Source organism: Saccoglossus kowalevskii, chromosome 4, assembly GCF_978046115.1.
Source record: "Saccoglossus kowalevskii chromosome 4, keSacKowa6.1, whole genome shotgun sequence".
NCBI classification, from domain to species: domain Eukaryota; kingdom Metazoa; phylum Hemichordata; class Enteropneusta; family Harrimaniidae; genus Saccoglossus; species Saccoglossus kowalevskii.
Window position 1 is genome coordinate 32,661,012 of NC_140644.1, and position 25,974 is coordinate 32,686,985.

Genomic DNA, 25,974 nt, shown 5'->3' on the forward strand with positions numbered 1-25,974 from the left:
ATTCATACATTTGTATTGTTTTGATAGGCCAAGGTTGATGAACTGAGAAAAGCTGAAAAGGGCAGTAAGCAATCCTCATCAAGTGGTCAGAAATCTCAGCGCTATGTACAAGCTGTTGAAATTGTCATGACACCAGTGATTGAATCTGTTAGATCTTTACATGTTACTAAAGTGTGGGACGATATCAGGTCTGATTTCTCTTTACATTACATTACTTTCATGAACAGACAAATAGAAGCACATTTTTTTAATATATTTATTTAAAACTAATACCATTCACCTATGCATGTATCACAAGTTAGTATAAATAAGATCAGTGTTCTCAGCTATTACTGTATCTCCTTGATCTAGCTTGGTTAAAATGTGCACAATAATTTTTCATGAGACTTCATAATTTGATTCAACTGATAATCGTTGTCTGTAGAAATAGAAAATTTTGAAAAGATTTTCACTTGTGCTTTGTCACACTTTGCAGTATGGTCGATTGTGAAACTGGGAATGCGTGTTTGGGAGATCACACATTGAATAGTTGATATGAATTCCCATTACACTGTTCATTAAGTCACTTGCTCATCCATTTTTAATCACCATTTAATAAATTCAGTTGCAATGGCGTTGTTATGTCAAGGGCTGTTTATGTACATTTCTAAGATGTGCTTATAAACAGCCAATCCCTACATTGCTAATTTTCTTGGTGAATTGCTAATTTTTTTTTTTTTCTACAGTCCACAGTTCTATGTTACATTCTGGTCACTGACGATGTATGATTTGTATGTGCCAAGCGGTAGTTATGAAAAGGAGATCAATAAAATAAAGTCACAGCTATCAACACTAGAAGACAATAGAGATGTGGTGAGTTAGATGAGAGAATAGGCTGCTTATCTGTTTCTTTGAGAAGTTATATTGTATTTAATCTTGCATTCTTGTCATTAGATTTGCATCTACACTTTTGTCTGTACGTCTTTTAACATCTTCACTGCCTGCAACTAGATAAAACATTACTTTGCTCTGTTTGTTATCTCCATTGATAATGTCTTGTGGTGTTAACTGCTACCATGAAACAATAAACCTGTCAAAAAATAAGAACAAATTAAAGCAAAAAACTTGTCAAAGATCATCTGTGCAGTTCATAAGCTTTGAATGAAATGGTTCAGTGTGAGTTTTATTTATTTTTTAAGTGACATCCTGTCGATTATTTTTGTTTCAGGCACCCAGCAAGAAGAGAAAAGAGAAAGAGAAATACAATCTATTGATAGATAAACTGAAAGATGAAGAGAAAAAACAACAGGAGCATTGTCAACGAGTGGTTGCAAGACTGAAAAATGAAAAAGACAACTGGTTTCAATCACGTAAGTATACAACATGTAAGTACACTTTCTAACTACACAATGGATATAATGTAATCAAAGACACTATCATCTTGTAAGTATGCTCCAATTGTGCCATTGCTGTCTTATATACAACGCTACAATGGCTACAATGTGCTAAGGCCAAGTGTTTCATGGTATTTGACTACAAGTTGACATAAAAAGTAGCTCTAAAATGGTGATCAGTTCTTGGATATACTCCCATTTCTTTGGTTAGAGTCATCTAGCTTTCAAAAAAATCATCGTATCAATTTTTGGAGTATACCTATTTCTAATTTTGGTCATGCCTGTGGTTTTAAAATTTCCAATTTAGGTTAATCTGGCATAAATGATATTAAAAGTGTAGTTACTGTGTAAATACTTTGTTAGTAAATACCTGCCTTGTCAAATTTCGAAATGATTCTCAGCAATGCAAAAATCGGACTTTGTTATTAGCTCTGCTGTTCACTTTGTCGAGCGGAGCTTATCATATGAGTGTTTGTTCAGATTTGTTCATTTTCTAATGATATCTTCAGTTCTTTAATTGAAATGTGCATTGCTAACAGTGGAGCTATCTCAGCCGAGAGACTGCTTGATAATATATTTTGTAATATGGATGTAATCTGACATACATTTTTTGACATTCCAACTCATTATTCCCGTCACTGTTGCCTACACCATATTGTTTCATTTACCAAAATGGCAGCTAGCTAAATATCTGACTAGTTTGCTATGAGTGTCGCAGTATTCCAACAGGTTGGGTCAAACTAACCACAATACGAGACATCAAACTAATACACAGGAACACAATATAAGTTGCAATTATCTTTCAATTTATTTCATGCTGTAACAGTAAAGTTATCCAAACAATGTATGCATGTAGCAAGCCAGAAACAAGTCAGAAACTGGCAGTGTTGCTGTTTGGGTGTCGTATATAGCAGTGACAGTAATTGTAGTGCTGTATGTTTAGATTTATCAGAGTACTGCATTTGCTCTGTCAGACGTGTGTGTGTGTGTGTGTGTTAGCACTGTCACAGTGAATGTATCTTGTTTGACTCAAGTGAAGTAGATACTGATCTGTCACAGTGAATGTATCTTGTTTGACTCAAGTGAATTAGGTACTGATCTGTCACAGTGAATGTATCTTGTTTGACTCAAGTGGTACTGATCTGTCACAGTGAATGTATCTTGTTTGACTCTAGTGAAGTAGGTACTGATCTGTCACAGTGAATGTATCTTGTTTGACTCAAGTGGTGCTGATCTGTCACAGTGAATGTATCTTGTTTGACTCAAGTGGTGCTGATCTGTCACAGTGAATGTATCCTGTTTGACTTTAGTGAAGTAGGTACTGATCTGTCACAGTGAATGTATCTTGTTTGGCTCAAGTGAAGTAGGTACTGATCTGTCACAGTGAATGTATCTTGTTTGACTCAAGTGGTACTGATCTGTCACAGTGAATGTATCTTGTTTGACTCAAGTGGTACTGATCTGTCACAGTGAATGTATCTTGTTTGGCTCAAGTGGTACTGATCTGTCACAGTGAATGTATCTTGTTTGGCTCAAGTGAAGTAGGTACTGATCTGTCACAGTGAATGTATCTTGTTTGACTCTAGTGAAGTAGGTACTGATCTGTCACAGTGAATGTATCTTGTTTGACTCTAGTGAAGTAGGTACTGATCTGTCACAGTGAATGTATCTTGTTTGACTCTAGTGAAGTAGGTACTGATCTGTCACAGTGAATGTATCTTGTTTGACTCTAGTGAAGTAGGTACTGATCTGTCACAGTGAATGTATCTTGTTTGGCTCAAGTGAAGTAGGTACTGATCTGTCACAGTGAATGTATCTTGTTTGACTCTAGTGAAGTAGGTACTGATCTGTCACAGTGAATGTATCTTGTTTGACTCTAGTGAAGTAGGTACTGATCTGTCACAGTGAATGTATCTTGTTTGACTCAAGTGAAGTAGGTACTGATCTGTCAATTAGGTACTGATTTAGTTTGGGGAACAGAGTTTAGCATACCGGTATATTGATTTAACTATTTTGTGATGTTGGTAGGTTCCACAAAGAATGAGACTATAACGCAGTTCTTACAGTTGTGTATATTTCCTCGATGCTGTTTCACTGCCAGTGATTCTGTGTACTGTGCTAAGTTTGTCCACACTGTTCATGGTCTGAAAACGCCAAACTTCTCAACTCTATTGTGCTATGATAGGGTAAGTCAAATAATAATATCCTTGTTTAGTTCAACTTGTTTTGATTAACCTTTTTACCAACTGGCTTGGTTCCCATCATTCAGAGGAACTAGTTTTGGTGGAACTTGCATGGTCCTCACCCCTAACGTTAGACAGAACAATTTCTGGTCCAGGCCATTGAATTTTGTGGTTCCCAGCATTCAGCCAAATTGGACTTATTTCAATTTAAAAAACACCACGACAAAGTATGGGTTTAGAAATATAAACTCACTGTTTTTGTCAGAGTCTGGTAAATTTCATGAAAGCGCAAGCAATGAAAAAGGATTCAGCAATCTGTTGCACAGCCCTGAACGCATGGTAATTTACATTAATACGAAAGATGTAGGTTTCGTCATTTGCTTATGAATAATTCACTGTATAACACTCAATATTGTACATCTGCCACCGTAACGCCATAAGTCACAGCGTGCCGATATTTTATGCGGTGTTTTCATCCTACCATACTTATTAGGAAATACGAATTCCAAATATGGAACGATTACGCACATAAGCCTCCTCTAAAAAAACAAACATGGCTGCCACCAAAGTTTGACCAGACTCCACACAAAGCAGTTCGCTGATTCTGTTCTAAACATTTTGGATTACGACATTCCCATGGTGTATCCTTGGAAGGAAAGATGTATAATATAACAATACGCCCCGCATTGATTTGGCTGCGCGTCGGTCAATACTACAGCTGTACTGTCTTCATGCATACTTTGAGGTATCCTCGCAATAACGTCATAGTACCACTCTCATCCCAAACCATGTCAATTTTGTACTTGAAAACTGTATAATTGCGTTGACCTCTTTTAGATTAAAATATTTGTTGACAGTATCTTTAATTCTGTGATTTTATCAAATATGTTTGTTTTTGGTCAAAAATGCTGTTGGTTTGATATTTGTTATATATAAACATGTAGCTTGTGTTGACCTTGTATTAGATCAGTTCATTTCCTGACATTAGGGGAACTCTATTAATTCACAGATATATCTTTTAATTATGAATCCAAAACACTTTAATAGAATGTAAACAAAAGCAGTTATGTCATTGGTGTCTCTGCTATGATGTTTGTGGATCATGTTTACCTCAAGCAACACTTGAGCAGGATTTTAAGTTACCTGAAAATTAGGGAAGAAAAACAAAAACTATTCAGGACATGAAATCAATATAACACCATTCACTTATTGCAAGACTACTTCGCTGAAATCATGAAGCTTGTTTCGATGACCTTTGACCAAGTGGTGCGTAACAAACATTGCTCTGTGCTGATATACTATTACTTTTCTGTTGCAGATGTTTTCCGATATATCATACATTGTTGCCAGCTGTACTGAAAATGAAGCCAGTCGTTATGGTAGATTTCTATGTGCTATGTTGGAAACTCTGATGAGATGGCATAGTGATAGACACATATATGAGAAGGTCAGTCATTGTTTTCTACTGCATAAGTAATGCTGGCTGAGATATAAATATTGTATTGTGTGTGCCACATCACAATCAAACTGTACAACTACATTATACATCATGTAATTAGCTTCATGTCCTGATTCAAAATGGCTGCCTCAGTTTTGTTTACTATTGAACTAATGGGGACTTTGTCATGTCATGACATAACTTGTTTCATCTAGGAATGTGGTAACTATCCTGGTTTTGTGACGATTCTTCGTGCCTCGAATACCGATGCCAGTAGCAAAGCTGATCAGTTGGACTATGAAAACTTTCGACATGTCTGTCACAAATGGCAGTACAAGATAACTAAGGTGTGTATGATTTCATCTGTTCATCTACAATTTTAGATGTATTAGACAACTAGTTGGTTTCAGTGTAGTGTGGTATTTGTGTCTGAGTACATCAGACAATCTGCTCTCTCATTTTTCAAGTTGTCTTTTAAATATCACTTCATTGCATGGTATTAACAAGGTTAGTCGAATTGAATATTATACTTATAGGTCATGTTTTTATTGTGGGCTTATGCTATAAAATCATGCAATATTTAGAGATACATAAGTCTGAAAGTCATGTTTACAATTAGTATTTTCACACTGGTTTCTATGGTGAGATTATTTCTTCATATCTAAAAATTTTGTTTGGTGACATTGGATGAAAAAGTAGTATTTTTAGTATGGATATAAATTGTAATATTGTTCTGAGAATTATTCGGACAGTCAGTTAGCAATATATGTTGGAACTTTGCAAAACACTTGGGTCTTTTCCAATCTAGACTTGATGGCGCCGTTGTATTGGCACGCCCACAATTGGAATCATTCCATTATCTTGCAAGATGCGGGTAAAACGCTGTTTTCAAAACGACACATGCTGGTTACCATATATTGACAGGTTATATGTTGTATATGCATTCAAAGTGTTATTTTAAATTGTTATACCCATCTGAGTCCACCTGACATAGCGTAATTTACAAAACAACTCCCGAGTGTTGAGTAACCCCAGGTATTAATGAACTCGTTGTTGGCGGGAAGGCTCAAAGTAAAGTTTCTTAGCAGGACGCGCTGCAGTTTCGCGCCAAACTAAAAGTTGTTTTTACATTACCCGTGCTGTGAGTATGTCAGGAATATACGGAAAACTCTATTATAACGGGGTATAACGACCGTTATTATGTCTAGTCCATTTTTGTAACAGGTACAACCATAGACCCTCAACAAAAGGATAGGAAACAACACGAGACAACAAAGGATGTTTATTAATCAAGTGTACGCTGTTGTTTTGCATACTAATTATCTTGTCGTGTGCTCGACATCCGGATGACGTCATCAGCTGCGTGTACGTCCTGTCTCCTTATCAGTCTAGTCATATATGTTTGTCCACCCATTTTTTCCACAATCACCGACGCAACGCCTATAAAATTGACCAACAAATGTTTATTAGGTGTTTGCGGCCGCATTGATTGGCTGTATTTTGATAAATAGTGTGTAACTTTTCGAAAAAAAAAACTGTTGATGAGCGTCTTGTTGCGACCGTGTTGTCAAGCTTGACTTCCGCTGTCGCCATGTTTACTATTTGACACGAGTTGAGGCGTTGCGTTGTCCACCCATTTTTCTCCCATCCATGAGTTCGACATCGATAAAACTAAAATAAATGATGTCCGTATGTCCCCGTGCTCGCATTGACATGCGGCATTATTACAAATGTTTGGCAATCTTCTGAAAAAACGACCGTCATTCTCCCTTGTGTCTCAATGTATACGGTGGTGTTTTATTTCGATCGCCATTTTGACCGTCGATGCGACATATGTTTGTCCACCCATTTTTTCCACAATCACCGACGCGACGCCTATAAAATTGATCAAAACATATTTATTAGGTGTTTGCGGTCGCATTAATAGGTGGTATTTTGGTAAATAATGTGTAACCTTTCGAAAAAATGACTTAAATTAGCGACCGTGTGCTGACTTCCGCCATCGCCATGTTTATTTACTATTTGACATGATTTGAGACGTTGCGTTGTCCATCCATTTTATCCACATGCATGAGGTCGACATCAATTAAAAGTTTTTTTTTTTGTATGAGTTCTTGTGCTTGCATTGACATGCAACATTTATTACAACCTCGAAAACCTCCTCGTCATCGCAAAAATATTCCCAAGCATTCTGATCGACCTCCATTTTGAAAATGACGCATGTAGCTATTTAGCATAATCTCGTTCTCGCGAAACCCCGTAAATCGTGAGAATTGACCTAATTACCATAATCGCGTTCGGGATTTTGCGAGATTTTTCGTGACCAGACGATGTGTTTACTAGTTAGTTTATTTGCCTTGTACACCCTTATGTAAACTCGCACTAATGTGTTTTTAATTATGCAAAGCAACATCGTACAAAGAAAATAGCCTTGTTTCCTATCCCTTTGTTGAGGGTCTATGGTACAACTGACTAAAATGAGCGAGGGGTTGACATTTTTCGACAGATTTAAGCAACATCTAACTTGTGATTTTCAAAATTACTGAAAATAATTACAATATAATTATAAAAATAAAGAATGGTTGCTGTGAACGCACGCTAGATAATACTTACAATTCACCAAGCTGACAACCCCTATGAAATAGTAATCCCAAACCATGCGCCCGTCACTCAAGTGGCGCCGACAAGTCTAGATTGGGCAAAGAGCAAAGTGTTTTGCAAAGTTGCAAGTCATTTTGCTAACTGACTGTCCGAATAATTCTCAGAACGGCTGTAAGTGAGTTTCCAGAATAATAGTGTTCTGTTATATACAATGTGACTTTTCCTTCCATGATGCATTGTATATGTGTGTACAGTCACATACTCAGTTGTGCAGAATTTGAATTCAGCTCAAATGTATCGGATTTCAATGAAATCCTGAAAAATTTTCATTTATTGGGCTTTTTTTGAGTCATGAGTGTTTCTGATTGCTTCCAATTGCGGCTTCATTTCCTAATTTTTCTATTTTCCTGTAGGCTGTTGTGATATGTCTAGAGTCTCATGAATATGTACAGATAAGAAATACACTCATAGTTTTAACTAAGGTATGTATTGAACACTATTTTCTAGTCTGCTATTTTTAGACTTGCATAATTTATAAATGAACTCAAAAACTGACCAATTGTTTCTGTCTATTTGGTATTCAACTCTCAACTTTACAGGTTTCACTGTTTAGTAGTTAAAGAAAAAGTTAATAGTTAGAAGTGCATCGCCTAATGAAAGCACAAATGAACTACAAATGTTTTGTACACTAATGGTAACATTTTGATTTGTAATGTGAAGTGATAGTCAGTGCTTTTACTGATCTTATTGTTCGGTAGTATGAATGATGGCAACCACACTGACTAGTGTACAGTATTTGTATACTTAGTATGTAGGACGTGAACAATACATAGGATCAACTATATTGGGAACATTGCTGTCAATCTTTCAGTTAAACTTGGGACTTAATATGGAAACTGAATGTGCTGTGTGTATGCCATTCCCATATTTGTTACCCATGCATACCCAGAATTTACCTTACTCTGTGTCGTATTATATACATTACTATTCTACAGATTCTGCAATACTATCCAATGGTACAGAATCTAGGGCAGGCATTGGAGCGGAGAGTTGATAAAATAAGACAGGAAGAGAAAGATAAAAGAAAGGACATCTTTGCTCTTGCTATGGGGTATGTCAATTGCAATTACTGTGTAGTTTACTTTCATAAAGCAGAAGCAGGATTATGCAGTTACATTTGGTATTTGCCAGCAAGTCACCTGTGTTATATGTTACATTACTGGGGATTCTTTACTCCCATCATGTTGTATAAACACTGTTGTTAATTTTTACGAATTGACTATTTCACTGACTGTCACCCAAGCCAGTAAATGCTGTTGAACAAATATGGAGTGTGCCTTCTGTGTTATCCATGTCCTACTGTATTGTTTAACAAATTTGTTTATTGTAGATATTCTGGACAATTGAAAAGTAGGAAAGGTAGCATGATACCAGAACACCAGTTTCATCAGAAAGAAAAGGAAAACCAAGTAAGTGATTCAAGTATCCGAACGCCAAGAACAACGGGCAGAACGGACATGGGTAAAAGCCCCTACCTCTTATAATGAACCCAATGTTGCAATACTGAAGTAATCCATATATATTTTGAAACACTAAAAAAGTGACTGTCAATTCATGAAACAAGGTCTTTGGACATCGTTTTACTTGTCCGAATAATCAGTGTTCATTGAGACTATCATGATTGGGGTGTGAACGGATAGACTATTCTTCGACATGACCTGTTGATGACCGTGAAAGATGTTAAATACTTCTTCCACACTGTTTACCTTTCACAGTTTTTTTGTCAAAATCAGTGCCAAGAGAGCATATTTTACATGTAACTTCCCCATTGCATTAAAAAAATGCCATCTCCAATATTGGATGTTTGAGAAAATTTTTTATTAGTACATGTACAACACAGCATTTTTATTGGTTAATGACAGACTCGACCTGTTCGGTCAGTGGACGTTGTTTCAGTTCAATGCATGCAGAAAAGCATCATGGTGAAAATTGCTTTGCATCAAGGGTTTGCATACAAGCAGAAACATTTCACAGCAAAGATAGTTATAAAGATCTTGCCTTTGACTATTTTCTGGTGTAACATGAAATGCTAATTACTTCTACTTCTGTCTTGACATAGATCTCAAAGATACACCTCAGTTTAATATATTCTCATTGATGTGTGTCCTTTCAGCCAAAGTCCACTACTCAGTCAAGTTCACAGCAGAATGGTCCGGTAACTAAACCAGATGCAGTGAGTCAGTCATCAGGTACTGCTGCTGCTGTTTCATCTCATAGTACGGGTTCCAGTCTCAATCCTGAAGCACGATCCTTCACATCCAAAACAGGTATTCTAAGTCACTCTTCATTATAGTGATAATACATCTTGAAATACTGCTGTCAGCAAAGGCACTCTTCCCAAACATGGCAAAAAATGTTTTCAAATTGAGAGAATTCACCAGATTGAGACACAATTTTTGACTCCCGTGTGCGAAGCACAAAAAGGGAGTCTTTGCAGTTAGTGTGTCTGTATGTGTGTGTCTGTATGTGTGTGTGTGTGTGTGTGTGTGTGTGTGTATGTGTGTGTGTGTGTGTGTGTGTGTGTATGTGTGTCCGTCTGTTCCACTGATATCTCAAGAACCATACATCAGTTTTTGATGAAACTTGGTGCATAGATGCTCTGGGCCAATGCGCAGATTTGATTAGGTTTTGGTAAAAATCCATGCATATTAATTACCTAATTTGCATGATAATTAGCTGATTTTTAGCTGTTCCATGACTGTTCCACTGATATCTAAAAAAACACTCATTGGATTTTGATGAAACTTGGCACACAAATGCTCCAAACTAATGCACAGATTTGATTAGTTTTGGGTAAAAATCTGCAATATTAATTACCTAATTTGCATAATGATTAATACATTTTCGGCTTTTCCACTGATATCTCAAGTACTAATCATCACATTTCAATAAAACTTGGTACATAGATGTCATAGGACACTGCGCAGACCTGATAGTTTTTAGGGTAATATCAGTATATATTAATTAGCTAATTTGCATAATTAATTAATTTTCAACTTTTGATATTTCAAGTAGTAATCATCACATTTCAATGACACTTGGTACATAGATGTCATAGGACACTGCACAGACCTGATAGTTTTTAGGGTAATATGAGTAGATATTAATTAGCTAATTTGCATAATTAATTAATTTTCAGCTTTTGATATTTCGAGTAGTAATGATCATGTTTCAATGAAACTTGGTACATAGTTACTTGAGGACTGTGCAGAGACCTAATTAGTTTTTGGGTAAAATATTTGTACATATTAATTATCTAATTTGCATAATTAATTAATTTTCAACTTTTGATATTTCAAGTAGTAATCATCATATTTCAATGAGACTTTCTACATAGATCTTCTAGGATTATGCAGAGACCTGATTAGTTTTAATTGGATTTTATTTACCTAATTAGCATAATTAATTAATTTTCAGCTTTTGATATTTCAAGTAGTAATCATCACATTTCAATGAAATTTGGTACATAGATGTCATAGGACACTGCACAGACCTGATAGTTTTTAGGGTAATATGAGTACATATTAATTACCTAATTTGCATAATTAATTAATTTTCAGCTTTAGATGTTTCAAGTAGTAATCATCACATTTCAATGAAATTTGGTACATAGATGTCATAGGACACTGCACAGACCTGATAGTTTTTAGGGTAATATGAGTACATATTAATTACCTAATTTGCATAATTAATTAATTTTCAACTTTTGATATTTCAATTAGTAATCATCACATTTCAATGACACTTGGTACATAGATGTCATAGGACACTGCACAGACCTGATAGTTTTTAGGGTAATATGAGTACATATTAATTACCTAATTTGCATAATTAATTAATTTTCAGCTTTTGATATATCAAGTAGTAATCATCATATTTCAATGAGACTTGCTACATAGATCTTCTAGGATTATGCAGAGACCTGATTAGTTTTAATTGGATTTTAATTACCTAATTAGCATAATTAATTAATTTTCAGCTTTTGATATTTCAAGTAGTAATCATCACATTTCAATGAAATTTGGTACATAGATGTCATAGGACACTGCACAGACCTGATAGTTTTTAGGGTAATATGAGTACATATTAATTACCTAATTTGCATAATGTTCCACTGATATATAAAGAACCACAAATTGGATTTTAATGAAACTTTTAAAGAGAACTATGCAGAAACCCAATTAGTTTTTGGTGAATATTTATGCTTATTAATCTCCTAATTAACATAATTAATTAACACTGATATCTCAATTACTGATCATCACATTTGAATAAAATTTGGTACATAAATGCTCTAGAACAATAGACAGGCCTGATTAATTTTGGGTTAAAATTTGTTCATATTAATTCTCTAATTAGCATAATAATTCATAATTTGTTTGTTCTGTTCTGTTCATATTTGTTACCTGATTTACATAATTAGTTTTCAGCTTTTCCATCAATATCTCATGTACAAATGATTTTTAATTAATTTTTAATGTGTCTTAAATACTCTCAGCACACAGGAGTTCTTTCTAAGCTTTCTTTGATTGTAGTTATCAAGAGGGACTCTTTTCCTCAGTTCATGTACATTATTGTGGCGTGACTTTCAACTACCCTTAATCTAGATCTGTAAGTGGGTGTAAGTGTTATCTATATATATGAAGTATACAAATGCTGTTAGTGCTACATACAGTACAGTTCTCGCGGAAGCTTTGGCTTCACTTCAGCTTCACCTTCGCTTCAGCATCGCATCATTATGGCATTGTTATGGCTTCAGCATCGCTTCAATGTCGCGACATTAAAAAGTTAGGCGATTATCGCTTCGCTTCATTGTGGCCTCATTATGGCGACAATGTGGCATCAGCATCGCTTCATCAAACAAAGAAGTACTGTACTCATTTCCCCCAAACCTCTTGACCGCTTCCGCTTTTGACCGGTCAATTTCCGTTTTATTTTCGACCGTGCAAAAATTCGGACTACTAAAAATTTTCTGGTTTTCATAGATCACGGTTACTAGTTTAGTTTAGTAACCGTGCATAGATGTTGAACAACCGTCAAAAGTTCAAATACTTTTTGTTTTAACTATCTATAATTATATGCACGCAATCTGACCCTTTGACCTAGATTTGGCTGGGATTGAATATTTTATTTTAGACAATATTCTGACGTGACGCACTGCTACAAAATGTATTCAACAGAAGTACAACATGGTTGTGTGGGTTTCTTTTCCTGATTGTGTTGAGTTTACGATTTGTATAATTATTGTTGTTTCCCCCCAAGCAGAAGACAAGCCGAAGGACCATGAAGCTAAATAGAATTCCCACGCATGGACGTGGACTGAGTGAAAGAAAATATTTCTAAGGCTAAAATAAAAATGACCTACTATTACACCTCTTTGTGTATTTGTCAATTTTGTATATATTTGATATGACCGTATGATCGTAAATACCTAGAAAAATCTCGTCTTTCGTTAATAATTTCATTTGTTTGAAATGTCTACCGATCGTAATTTGTTTCTCAAAACGGTCCCGACGTCCGTCATTCAACACAACCAGCATTTATTTATCGCAATTCATGGGGATCATGTCCCGTAATTTGCGGGCTGTACAACCAAATAATTAAACAATTACTACTTATTGTATTTTTGTTTTACCTCGCGAAACTACAACAGAGCGTAGAGTTGTCGCGGTTAAATAGTCGCCTTGAAATCGATGGAACTTCAACTACTAGTATCCATTTCTCACCTTGAAATAAAAAAAATCGAAGAGCATTGGGGGATATATTATTAACCAGTCTTACGAATCGCTAGCTTTATTTTATTCGAATTCATAAAATTCACGAGTTTTCGACATTTGTTGGCAACTTCCGCGCTAAAATGGTTGAAAATGTGGGTGTGGTTTTTTCGCAAAGTCCTGTTGATAATACGGACAAATATGGTTCTGTGACCCAGGTCGTGCTCCGATCAGGTGACTTTCAGCCAATCAATGATGTTGTAACAAAACATATTTAACGTAAATTGAAGGGTCGTCGTACCATCCAATCTCCATCGTCGATTCACAAAGTTTTGTTTGTGCTGTGACAGGCTTCGCAATTATTCACTGAAAAACATCGGTATATTTTGACAAACGGATGTGATTTTACCTCAGTTCAAAAAAAGAAAGAAAAAAAACAGGGCTGAGATACAAACCAGTTTTGCAAGTTGGGAAATAAGGTAAACCAGACTGGGGTCGATAATTTTCAGTATCGAAGGACTTCCGTGTGAATCATGATTTTCAAATTGTTCATCGGCTGGTCACCAAATATTTACGGCCACACTAAATGGACACGTTTTTTTTCTGAAGCCCAATAAATTATTTCTGCATGTCAAGCGCTATTCGATTTTTTACAGGGCATGTGGCTCGTTTTCATTCGAAAATATGTTTGTGAGAATACTTTTAAAGTACATATAGATCGAGCTCAGATCACTGATCGTGACTTAATTTTGAGAATTGTTTGTCAAATTTTACCAGACCGACGCCACTACAACCATCCAATCATATGTTGGAAATGTACGCACTTGTTTTGGAACTTTGTATCAAGATGACTGGCAACGACGCCGACGCTCCAGGCGGCATACGCTTGTATTGCATGTTTTAGTAGTCCGGGCATGGGGTCGGACTCGGCTAAAACTAAACGAAACACAGAAAAATACCACCGAAATGAGGAATCCGAATCTGCTCTTCTAGCAGCAAATAAAATGAGCGAAAAAAGGTAAATTTATAACAAGAACAGTTACACTTCGTATACAGCAAATTGTGTTGTATCAGAACGACGATTGCATCGTGTGATTTGAATTTTTCACGATTTTCCTTCTAGTCAATATGGAACTCGTCACCTTGCCGATTGTAATGTACTTCGCAAAGTTTTTGGTGCCCAATACTCGCAACACTAAAATAATTAAACAAGATATCTTTTTAAAATGTCATTTTACTCTTGATCATATTATTTTATTCGCCTTGAATTTCAAATCGATTACATATCGAACTTCTGTACATGTTTTTGTTTACTGCCCTTCTGCGTGCAAATAACGAGGTCATACTCATGTCACAATAAGTTGAAGCTGATGCCATGTTGATGCCATGAGACTGCGAAGCTGAGGCCACGATGATGCCACAAAATAGCGAGGCGAACATAGCTTCAATTTTCAATGACGCGAAGCTGATGCCACAATGATGCGATGCTGAGGCGACAATGAAGCCATGCGTAGGCGACAATGATGCCACAAAAGCCAAAGCTTCCGCGAGAACTGTACTGTACCTTATTAGTCCCCGTTCGGACGCAGTCCGAAAACGGGGACTTATGTTTTGCCCTGTGTGCGTCCGTGCGTCCGTGATCACCTGTATCTCGAACATGCATGGACCGATTAAGTTCAAACTTCACTCATACATCACACATTATATGGGACATATGCACATGCATTTTTTTCATGATCCGATTAACGATAGCCGAATAGCGGCCATTTTAAGGCCGAAAATGCATCAAAATCACACATTTTCACCATTCCGGACCCGGATCTCAGTTATGCATGGACGGATTTTGTTCAAATTTGGTACATACATTAAACATAATAGGACCTTGATGCACGTCATTTTTTTTTTTGGATCGGGTTCGAAATGGCCGACTGGCGGCCATTTTGTTTTAAAGAATTCAGTTCTGTATCCGTATCTGAGACATGCTTGGATTGATCGAGTTCAAACTTCACACACACAAGGTACATCATGTCACAAATATGTATGTGCATTTGTTTCATGATCTCATTAACGATAGCCAAATAGCGGCCGCTTTAAGGCCGAAAATGCATTGAAATCGCACATTTTCACCATTCCGGACCCGGATCTCAGTTATGCATGGACGGATTTCATTCAAATTTGGTACATACATTAAACATAATAGGACCTTGATGCACGTCATTTTTTTTTTCGGATCAAGTTCGAAATAGCCGACTGGCGGCCATTTTGTTTTAAAGAATTCAGTTCTGGATCCGTATCCGAGACATGCTTGGATTGATAGAGTTCAAACTTCACACACACAAGGTACATCATGTCACAAATATGTATGTGCATTTGTTTCATGATCTCATTAACGATAGCCAAATGGCGGCCACTTTAAGGCCGAAAATGCATTGAAATCGCACATTTTCACCATTCCGGACCCGTATCTCAGTTATGCATGGATGGATTTTGTTCAAATTTGGTACATACATTAAACATAATAGGACCTTGATGCACGTCTTTTTTTTTTTCGTATCAAGTTCGAAATGGCCGACTGGCGGCCATTTTGTTAAATAATTCAGTTCTGGATCCGTATCCAAGACATGTCTGGATTGATCGAAAATGCATCAAAATCACGTATTTTCACAATTCCAGAACCGGATCTCAGTCATGCATGGATGGATTTTGTTCAGATTTAGCACAATGTGTTGTACATATGCAGGTGCATTTCGGTCATGATCTGCTTTGAATGTATATGTCACTCAAATATGAACGGAACGGGGACGTGTCATTGACAATGACTTGTATTTTACCTAACACTGCCATCAGTTATAGACAGTTAGGAGACATTCAAACATGATATTTTTATGCTCAAAATTAAGATTTTCTCTTTCAAGATAAAACCAAGGATGGAGCTGTGAAGTCATCATCAAGTGTCAGTACATCTAGTAAATCACAACCTAGTAAAGGCAATAGTGCAGGATCTGGAAAAACATCTTACTCTAGTAGTGAGAGGAAATCAACAGGGTGAGTAGTCATCTTGACATTAAATAGGGTTAAATATAAATGCAGGTTCGTGAGCATGTGAAGTGAAAACAACTTTTTTTAGCTCCGCTGTGGACTTTGTCGAGCGGAGCTTATCATATGAGTGATTGTCCGTTGTCGTCCGTGTCAATGTTTTACTTTTTCGACTTCTTCTTGAAAACTACAAGCCTGAATGCTTTGATACTTGGTGTATATGTACCTTGGGTAGACCTCTCTTAGGTTTGTTCATTTCATGTTGATATCTTCAATTCTCTAATTTTGGTGAATATTTTTGTCATTTTTGGTAAAAAGTGATATTTTCGACTTCTTGTTAAAAACCGCAAGTGCAAATGCTTTGATATTACATATATAGGTACTACATGTGAACCTCTCTCAGATTTGTTCATTTTGTAATGATATCTTTAATTCTCTAATTTTGGTGAATATTTTTGTCATTTTTGGTCAAAAGTGATATTTTCGACTTCTTGTTAAAAACCGCAAGTCCAATTGCTTTGATACTACATATATAGGTACTACATGTGGACCTCTCTCAGATTTGTTCATTTCGTGATGATATCTTCAATTCTCTATTTTTGGTGAATATTTTTGTCATTTTTGGTAAAAAGTGATATTTTCGACTTCTTGTTAATAAAAACCGCAAGTCCGATTGCTTTGATATTACATATATAGGTACTACATGTGGACCTCTCTCAGATTTGTTCATTTCGTGATGATATCTTCAATTCTCTATTTTTGGTGAATATTTTTGTCATTTTTGGTAAAAAGTGATATTTTCGACTTCTTGTTAATAAAAACCGCAAGTCCGATTGCTTTGATATTACATATATAGGTACTACATGTGGACCTCTCTCAGATTTGTTCATTTCGTGATGATATCTTCAATTCTCTAATTTTGGTGAATATTTTTGTAATTTTTGGTAAAAAGTGATATTTTCGACTTCTTGTTAAAAACCGCAAGTCCAATTGCTTTGATACTACATATATAGGTACTACATGTGGACCTCTCTCAGATTTGTTCATTTCGTGATGATATCTTCAATTCTCTATTTTTGGTGAATATTTTTGTCATTTTTGGTAAAAAGTGATATTTTCGACTTCTTGTTAAAAACCGCAAGTCTGATTGCATTGATATTACATATATAGGTACTACATGTGGACCTCTCTCAGATTTGTTCATTTCGTGATGATATCTTCAATTCTCTAATTTTGGTGAATATTTTTGTAATTTTTGGTAAAAAGTGATATTTTCGACTTCTTGTTAAAAACCAATAGTTCAACTGCTTTGATATTACATATATAGATACTACATGTAGACCTTTCTCAGATTTGTTCATTTTGTGATGATATATTCAGTTCTCTAATTTTGGTGAATATTTTTGTCATTTTTGGTAAAAAGTGATATTTTCGACTTCTTGTTAAAAACTGTAAGTCCGATTGCTTTGATACTATTCATATTGTTCATTTTCTAATGATGTCTTCAGTTCTTTAATTGAAATGTGCATTGCTAACAGCGGAGCTATCTCAGCCGATAGGCTGCTTGTTTCTGGCTTATTCTTACTCAGCCAGTCTTGGCTAGAGACTGTTAACATTTCTGAGCTCTGTCAATAGTGGAATGTACTAAAAACACGACAAACCTGCATCTATTACTCAACCAGCTTCATCTCTTATTCCACGGCTTTACCTTACCACTCAGTCAAGAGTCGAGGGTCAATGTATGCACAAATATAGAAATTTTGTAAATAACTAACAAACAGAAAATTTATGTGTGATAATATACAAGACAATTGTTGCTTCTCACAGCCAGGAACCGTCTTTGAGACACTAAGACTAATGACATGAACCTTTTGCATGTGTGATAATATACAAGACAATTGTTGCTTCTCACAGCCAGGAACCGTCTTTGAGACACTAAGACTAATGACATGAACCTTTTGCATGTGGGGTCTTGAAAACCTCTAGAGTCCAAATCCAGTCAAGTTAGACGAGAGTTTATAGGTGACCTTTGACATTGTTTTACTCAGACACACTAATTTGATATCACTGCATTGGACATGATGTGAGCTTGTAAGTAATATCCACTGTATATATTCTTGTTTTAGCTCTACCAAGTTAAACACAAGCATAAAAGAGGATAGAACTGACAGTGATAAATCTCAGGGAAAGGATGAGAAAGAAAAAGATAGAAAGGAGAAAGAGCCAAAGCCATCAAAAGATGATAATCTACGGTATAAAGAGGAGAAAAATTCAAAAGATGATCGAGATGATGATCGCAAAGAACAAGAAGATGGTAGTAAAAATCACAGCCGTCACAGAGAAAAAGATCGGGATGCGCGAGATGGAAGTGCTACGTCTACGTCCAGTCACAGTTCCAGCAAATCTTCAAGAAAACCTGAATATTCCCCAAGAAAAGAAGAGTCTGAGAGGGGTGAGTAGTGTGATTTATTCACGTTCAATGTAAAATCTTGATAAACTTAAAAACTGGTTCAAACACAGGTTTTAAATGAAAGTAGTTTTCAAATAATTATGTATATGGAGCACTATTCAGTATGTAGAACTGTCAATAATCCTGAAATATTTTTCTCCTGACAGATACTAAACGCCGTAAAGTGGATGGGCAAATGTCATCACCTTTGTCTGCTGGAAAGGTTAGTAATAGTATGTAAAAAGTAAAAATAAAGAATTAAACAAAGTGTGATTACTCTGACAGAAGACAATCAATCAATCAAGAGAAGTGGTAATGGATGTGTCAGTTGTATGGTTTAGAAACCCCCTGTGGATTAATGGAATGGTCTTTCCATTGGAACTCTATTGGTGGAATCTTGGATTAGGGATATTGGATCACTTTACAGTAGGGGATGGAAGCTGGGATATGGAGGGGTGTAGCTTCAAGGTGTCTCATCGTAGGTAACTCTGGTAGCCAAAGTACCCCCCCAGATCTACATAGTGAGTATACACAGCACCAAGCAGAGAAAGGGAGAGAGCGGAGGAGAAAAAAAAAGGGAAAACAAAGCAGGGTGAGGTTCAATTCCTAGTTGCAAGTTGGTTGATGGTGATTGTCCTCAACTCCACACCACACCACGGTCTCCTCCTTCACAAGTTGCTGTCAAGATTTCCACTCTTTCTCAATCCTTTAGTAGAATTTTCAAACCGTTCTACAGGTGGGTAAAGTGCAAACTCACTCACACACACATACACATATATTGATGTATTATTAGCTGCCAGTATTTGTAATGATCATTAATGTTAGACAAACTTTACTGCCAAGTATCAAGGAATTATAATTCATCTTTCCTTTTTATACAAACTGTTTGTTTCATTTTAAATTTCTTTGATTTGTTAATATTATTATTCATTCATTTCAGAATTTAGTTTTGATATTTTTTAAATGATGATAATGTGAAGATTATTACATTGTACATATTGTGGTGATTCTAATTTGCATTCGGTTTTGACAACTTAATGGTTGTTCCATTGTATGTATAAAGGAGTTGTATGAATCAAGAGTACTATGGAAAGTACTCTAAGATTAGATGAGTGGAAGTCTGTTAAAAGTTTACAGTCTCACACAAAAAATTCTGTATTTTTCATGTGATTGTTTTTTTTTAAGTTGATTATCACTCAGTTGCGATTATAATAATATGAAAAAAATCATTTGTTGATTTGTTATGAAATGCAAGTCAAATTCAACTAATTCATCGTGAGTGAATGTTTTTAGTCGTACACAGTCACTTGATGTGAAAGTACATCCACCATATTTTTGTCCATGCAAGAGTTGACCTGTAACTGATAGTTCAAACCAGGTGGTGCCATCTGAACCAATCCATGAATTTCCAAATAGTTTCAATGACAAACTCAGGAGTAGTTTGACAACATTGCAGTATGTTATTTTGACATTGATTTTGTTGGAAAACGACATGCTTTGGAAACAAATTGGAAATTAGACATTTTTTCGAACTGAGCTTGAAGAAGTACTTGACACTTTTAATGGCATTAGCTATAAAGATTTTATTCTTGAATAGGTGACTACAGAAATACTCTAGTGCACTCTGATTTAGGTGTCAGGAAAGATTGAAATTTTTCAAAAGTGGCACCCAAATTATAATACTTGTGGTAATATGCTTAGCTATTGATGTGGTGAAATATTTGCTTTAGGTTTTGACTGTACAGATGGTTTGTTTATAACTATCACTCATTATGTATATGGGTTTTGACCAATCAGGAAAACTGATACTAGTGATGTTAGGTTTTTTCCCAATCAGAAGCACTGTAGTGCGGGTTTGACCAATCAAGAGCCTTGTACTGATGGTTTGGTTGTAATTATCACAGTATTTAGGACTAATGGGTCATATCATATTTGAAAACAAATATTCATTTCTTTCTTAATTTTAAATACAGGACAGACAAGAGATTGTTATCAGTCGTGACAATAGTAAGGTAAGAATTTGAAAGTAAATAAAATGTGTTTGACTTAGAGGGGGGTTAATGGCTCCAATAATAAAAAATACCAAATAAACTAGCTGCTACTAAGATAATTTATTTACTTGACAAAGTTACAAAACAATCATAAATAAAACTGACTGATGCAAGCATACTGTAGAATACTTAATTTTCGCTAAAGGAATGTTTCATTGAAAATAAAATCAAGCGAATATACCTTTTTTTCTGTTTTACATTCAACTCATCAAAAATCTAAATGGCTAAAAGTGTTTTCAGCGAAAATTATTATTAGTATACTGTAAATGATTTACTATCAAAAACATTTTAACAATTTTCAGGTGAACCTGTGCAAGAAGTTACCATCCTTTGTTAGTTCCCGTTCGGACAAAGTCCGAAAACGGGGACTATTAATTTGGGTTCGTTCCGCCCGTTCGTACGTACGTACGTCCAGAGCTACATCTCGGACACCCATTGACGAATTTCATTCAAACTTTACATGAAGACAATACATAATGTCTTACATATGCGCGTCAAGTTACTTTACTTTATTTTGGATGTAAAATTGACAATTTCTGATACCTAAACGTGTCTGCAGCATTTTCTCGGAGATTGCTGGGCCGATTCAGATCAAAGTTGGTATGATGATCATACATATTGGGTTGTAGGTGCACGTCATTTTTTTTTTGATTCGAACAAATTTGGCCGACTTGCGGCCATCTTGTTTTTCTTGGTACCCATGCTACTTTCTCTTGAATGCAATGATACATCAACATGAACATTATTTTTATAATTTGATTCAATATGACTGCCCAATGTCCAATTCTCGTGTAAAAGCACTAAATCATAATTTTGTACAAATTCATCTCCTATTAATGGTTTTAATCTAATCTCAATGACTTCATCAGCATCAAATTGATATGTCAGATCACAAAATTTTGGACTGGGACTGTGTCATTAACAATGACTTGTTCATTGTGTAACATGACTGGCAGGCAAACACAGTAATTACGCTGTGTATGTCTTGCTACTACTGTCCATTCTGGCTACAGCAAGTCTGTGGGTTTGATTACAAAGTTTCATAACGTTTATGTGAAGTAAAACAGATATATTAGCATAGCTGTAATGAAAAATGTCATCACTAAATACTGCTATGGGTCAAAGTTCATGTGATTCTACTGATGACATACAGTGAATGTGACAATGCTTCACAAACCACTTTGTAAACCAAGATAATATCATTAGATGCATGTGCATTTCATGTTCAGCTTTCAGTTTGAATGCGTGATGCATCTAACAGAAACAGTACTGATTGCGTAATTGATTTTTCTTGTTTCATTTAAGAAATATCCCAAAGTTGTATATGCTGCCTTTATATGCTGCATTTCTACATGTATGTTGTCTTTATATATCACTATTGCACTCAATATCGAGTGGGCTGCTTAATTTCTGAATTGTTTGTTTCAGAGTAACCATAGTGACCATAGCCATGATAGTCGGAGTAGAGAAAGAGAAAGGGGACGAAGTAATGACAGGGAAAGAGACAGGGATCGGGAAAAAGAGCGCAAATCTGAAAAGAAGAGAGAATACCATGCTGATGGAGAGAAAGAAACCCATGAAGTTAAACGACGAAAGGATGATGATAGAGGTTTGTTGTGTGAATTCTGGACATCCAATATTAGGAACATAAAGTTACTCAGAATGAATTAAATAGGACTCTGAATAAAAATGCTGTGTCAAATGTTAACACAAATACAGTGTAGCAATATTGCTGTCGAAAGTGATGTCTCAAGTGTACTTGGATTTACAATTGATAAGTCTTTTAATTTTTTTTTCTAGCTTCTAGTAAATCACGTCACAGTACTGATGGGAAGGAGAAAGAGTCTGAAAAGAATCGTGAACGGGAACGAGAAAAAGAGCACCACAGAGATAAAGAGAGGGACAGAGGAAAAGACAGGGAAAGAGGAAAGTCTAAAGACAGGGATCGGGAGAAAGACAAGGACAAAACCAAAGTGAAGATTATCAAGACATCAAAATCTAGTGGTAGTAAGAAGGTAAATAATTTGAACAAATCTCAATCTCATGCTATCAAGGTAGCAATAAAATAGTGGAGTGATTGCAAAAACAAACAAATTTGTCCTATACATACACCCTTCCAACACCACGATTCTCCACGATTTCACAAAATGTTATAATTTGTTATCACATTTATTAATTGTCGAAGACTTGTAATCAACTCTTGCATACACAGTTTGTGTGGTTTCTGAAATTAACATGTCATACAAACATACAGATGAATGTTTAATTAATTAAGCCACTAGAAGAAAATGTTAGATGTACCAATTGTATTCAAACTTGTAGGAACATCTCATACAATAGATTTTCACAAAATAAATCTGCATAACCCCCCCTCCAAATATTTTGATCAAGATCTTTATAATACCAATTTGAAAGAATTGAAAAATATATAAAAATATGCAAACTGAAGTGAAAAAAAGATGATGCCAACGGAATACAGCAAGCCTTGGTATTGGGACTGCAATTTGGAAAACTTAACTCATTAACAGAGAGTCTCAGAAGTAACTGACTGACTAACTGACTAACACCTTTTCAAACTTGCTGGCAATAGCTAGTTGCCACACCCACTTCAGTTGAATGACAATGATTTCAAATAGCAGAATTGTCTATACATGCTCTTCACATTTATCAATAACGATGACATTGAAAGTAACTTTGGTCAAATCAAACCTACCTTGATATGGTGTTCATAAGCATGGTAATCAACTGGTGCCGCTAATTCTTAGTAAGACAAGTTTCAAGGTAATTTGCCAACTATCTTCCCCAATACTTCTGAGACTTGTTACAAATTGCTTGCTCTTACAGTTCTGTATCATGCATGCTACTATTTATGTGATACCAATGTGCAATCCTTCAGTGTCTGCTTTGTTGCCATGACAAACATTAAAAGATGATATACATATGATTTTTCAGGAATCCAAGGACAAGGATGGCAGAGATGAGAAAGAGTACAAGAATAAAACAAAAGACCGAGATTCTTCTCGTGATAGAGAGGGTAAAACCCGTGAAGATAAACAGTATCCTTTATCATGCAATGGGTTAATATGAAAAGTTACAAAACAAATACCAATCACCAAAGTATTGTGTTAGCATTACTGAAGGATTCCTTAACTCTAATCTATCAGCTCCAGCAGTTCACGGAAGAAAAGTCGATGAATGTAGTGTGAAATGATGTGTCCTGGTTTAACCAACAATTGTAAAGTACAACAACCTTGAAGCTACCTGGAAAGCAACCCAACCCAGCGTGGATCTCAGTTCACAGCAACCAAACCCAGCAACCAAACCCAGCATGGATCTCAATTCACAGCAAACAAACCTTGGATGGAGTGGCAAATGATCCAATACTGTTAATTTTTCTTGTTCTGCTTGCCACTTTTTACAAACTTTGTAAAGACTCATTTCATTGTCAACTTACATTGTCATCAACATGCTTGGAACATTCCTATTATAATACAATGAACCATATTTGCTCTCTTAGTAGAACACATAAACCAAAAATGTCGTTTATTGCATACTGGTTCATTAAAATAAGCACAATCACTACTAATATGGCAAATACAGTAGTTGTTCCATAAGCCCTAAGATAGTTCCAGTAATTCACAGGGAAATATGGTTTTCTTATTTATTTAATTATTCATTTTTTATCACAATGTCTGTGACACAGAGCAATGTCTCTCACAAATTACAGAATTGCTTGCAAATAGTAGCATCCCATATTTGTATATGAAAAGTATTATCAGCCAGGCTTATATGGTGTATTTTGTGCTACTTCATCTACTTTGTTTCTTATATTTACAAGTTTGTACTTTGCTGACAATTTCTATGTTTTGTTCATTACTAAGAAAATAGCAGTAGACTGTGAATATTATTTCATCACTGATTTGCAAAAAATATTGTGAACAGGGCTTTAAATTATTCACTGTTATTTTTGTTTAGTTGCTTTCTAATGTTTTATAAGTTTGGATCAGGGTCTTTGTACCATTTTAACTGAACTTTTTGCCATTGGTGACTCAGACTTGTAGAAGTCCAACTATTTCATCATATTGTTGTTCACTTCGCATATTGTGCGGAATGAATTAACCCATTGAATATCCATAAAATTTTGGACACATAGCTTAAGAAGTGTAATAATGTACATTTTTTGTCCAAAATTAACAGTTGAAAATGATTGCACAAATTTTCATATTTTTGTACTAATTTTTGTTTTGGGCGGGAAAATGAAAAGTAAAAACAGCTTTATTGCGAGGACTCTCTGTAAGGCAACTGTTCTTTTTTAATCTTTATGTACAGCATTTTGGTGAGCTTTTAGGAACTTTTTTTATGTTACATTGATAAACCATATAATATGTAAAAAAAAAAAAAAAAAAAAATATATATATATAATTATACTGTTCTGTTTTGTGGATTCTCAACACGTGTAAGAAGTGTTAAAAATATGAAACCTGCCAGGCTGTGTTATATCTCAATACAACCTGCAAAGGTTAAACCAAGTGTGGAAATTCTTTAGGAAAAACCATCAACACTATTAATGTATATATTCATGAACTGGTTGCTTTATATTGGTGTTATAGGGTGTCCACATGGAAATAACATTACAGGCAATCATGAGAGAAAGATCAACAACATGTTACATTGTAAATCATTTGTGAAGCGAGAATATTTTGCATTTGTGTACAAGTATAATAAAAAGAAAAATTTTCTTTCTTAAATTTAATTTGTTATAATTGTACTTTCTTTCTTTCCCAATTCGGTATCAATCTTTTGATAAAACAATAGCCATATGGGTGGTATTAAGCAGAATGAGCCTTCTCTGAAACACTGGCCCTATGGGTGACATTTGGTAGAATAGACCTTTTTTGAGACACTGGTGGTATTTAGCAGAATGAGCCTTCTCTGAAACACTGGCCCTATGGGTGAAATTTGGTAGAATAGACCTTTTTTGAGACACTGGTGGTATTTAGCAGAATGAAACTTCTCTGAAACACTGGCCCTATGGGTGACATTTGGTAGAATAGACCTTTTTTGAGACA

At 35.5% G+C, this 25,974-nt stretch overlaps 1 protein-coding gene across 2 annotated transcripts in view; it reads left to right on the forward strand.

The window, feature by feature from the left end:
- The window catches only part of LOC100372106 (THO complex subunit 2-like), a 73,040-nt gene extending 47,382 nt beyond the window's left edge, over nucleotides 1-25,658 (forward strand). Inside the window, exons 22-39 of one of the 2 annotated variants that reach the window (XM_085498078.1) lie at nucleotides 28-188; nucleotides 726-852; nucleotides 1,208-1,364; nucleotides 3,402-3,559; nucleotides 4,875-5,003; nucleotides 5,210-5,341; nucleotides 8,009-8,077; nucleotides 8,591-8,706; nucleotides 8,986-9,064; nucleotides 9,769-9,922; nucleotides 16,285-16,414; nucleotides 18,532-18,857; nucleotides 19,022-19,077; nucleotides 20,828-20,866; nucleotides 22,334-22,514; nucleotides 22,706-22,920; nucleotides 23,858-23,961; nucleotides 24,070-25,658. In XM_085498078.1, the coding sequence (XP_085354204.1) occupies nucleotides 28-188; nucleotides 726-852; nucleotides 1,208-1,364; nucleotides 3,402-3,559; nucleotides 4,875-5,003; nucleotides 5,210-5,341; nucleotides 8,009-8,077; nucleotides 8,591-8,706; nucleotides 8,986-9,064; nucleotides 9,769-9,922; nucleotides 16,285-16,414; nucleotides 18,532-18,857; nucleotides 19,022-19,077; nucleotides 20,828-20,866; nucleotides 22,334-22,514; nucleotides 22,706-22,920; nucleotides 23,858-23,961; nucleotides 24,070-24,100 (2,364 nt within the window). In that variant the 3' untranslated portion in view covers nucleotides 24,101-25,658. The remainder of the gene's footprint in view (nucleotides 1-27; nucleotides 189-725; nucleotides 853-1,207; nucleotides 1,365-3,401; nucleotides 3,560-4,874; nucleotides 5,004-5,209; nucleotides 5,342-8,008; nucleotides 8,078-8,590; nucleotides 8,707-8,985; nucleotides 9,065-9,768; nucleotides 9,923-16,284; nucleotides 16,415-18,531; nucleotides 18,858-19,021; nucleotides 19,078-20,827; nucleotides 20,867-22,333; nucleotides 22,515-22,705; nucleotides 22,921-23,857; nucleotides 23,962-24,069) is intronic. The other variant, XM_085498079.1, reaches the window with a different exon arrangement.
- The last annotated feature ends 316 nt before the right edge of the window (nucleotides 25,659-25,974 follow it).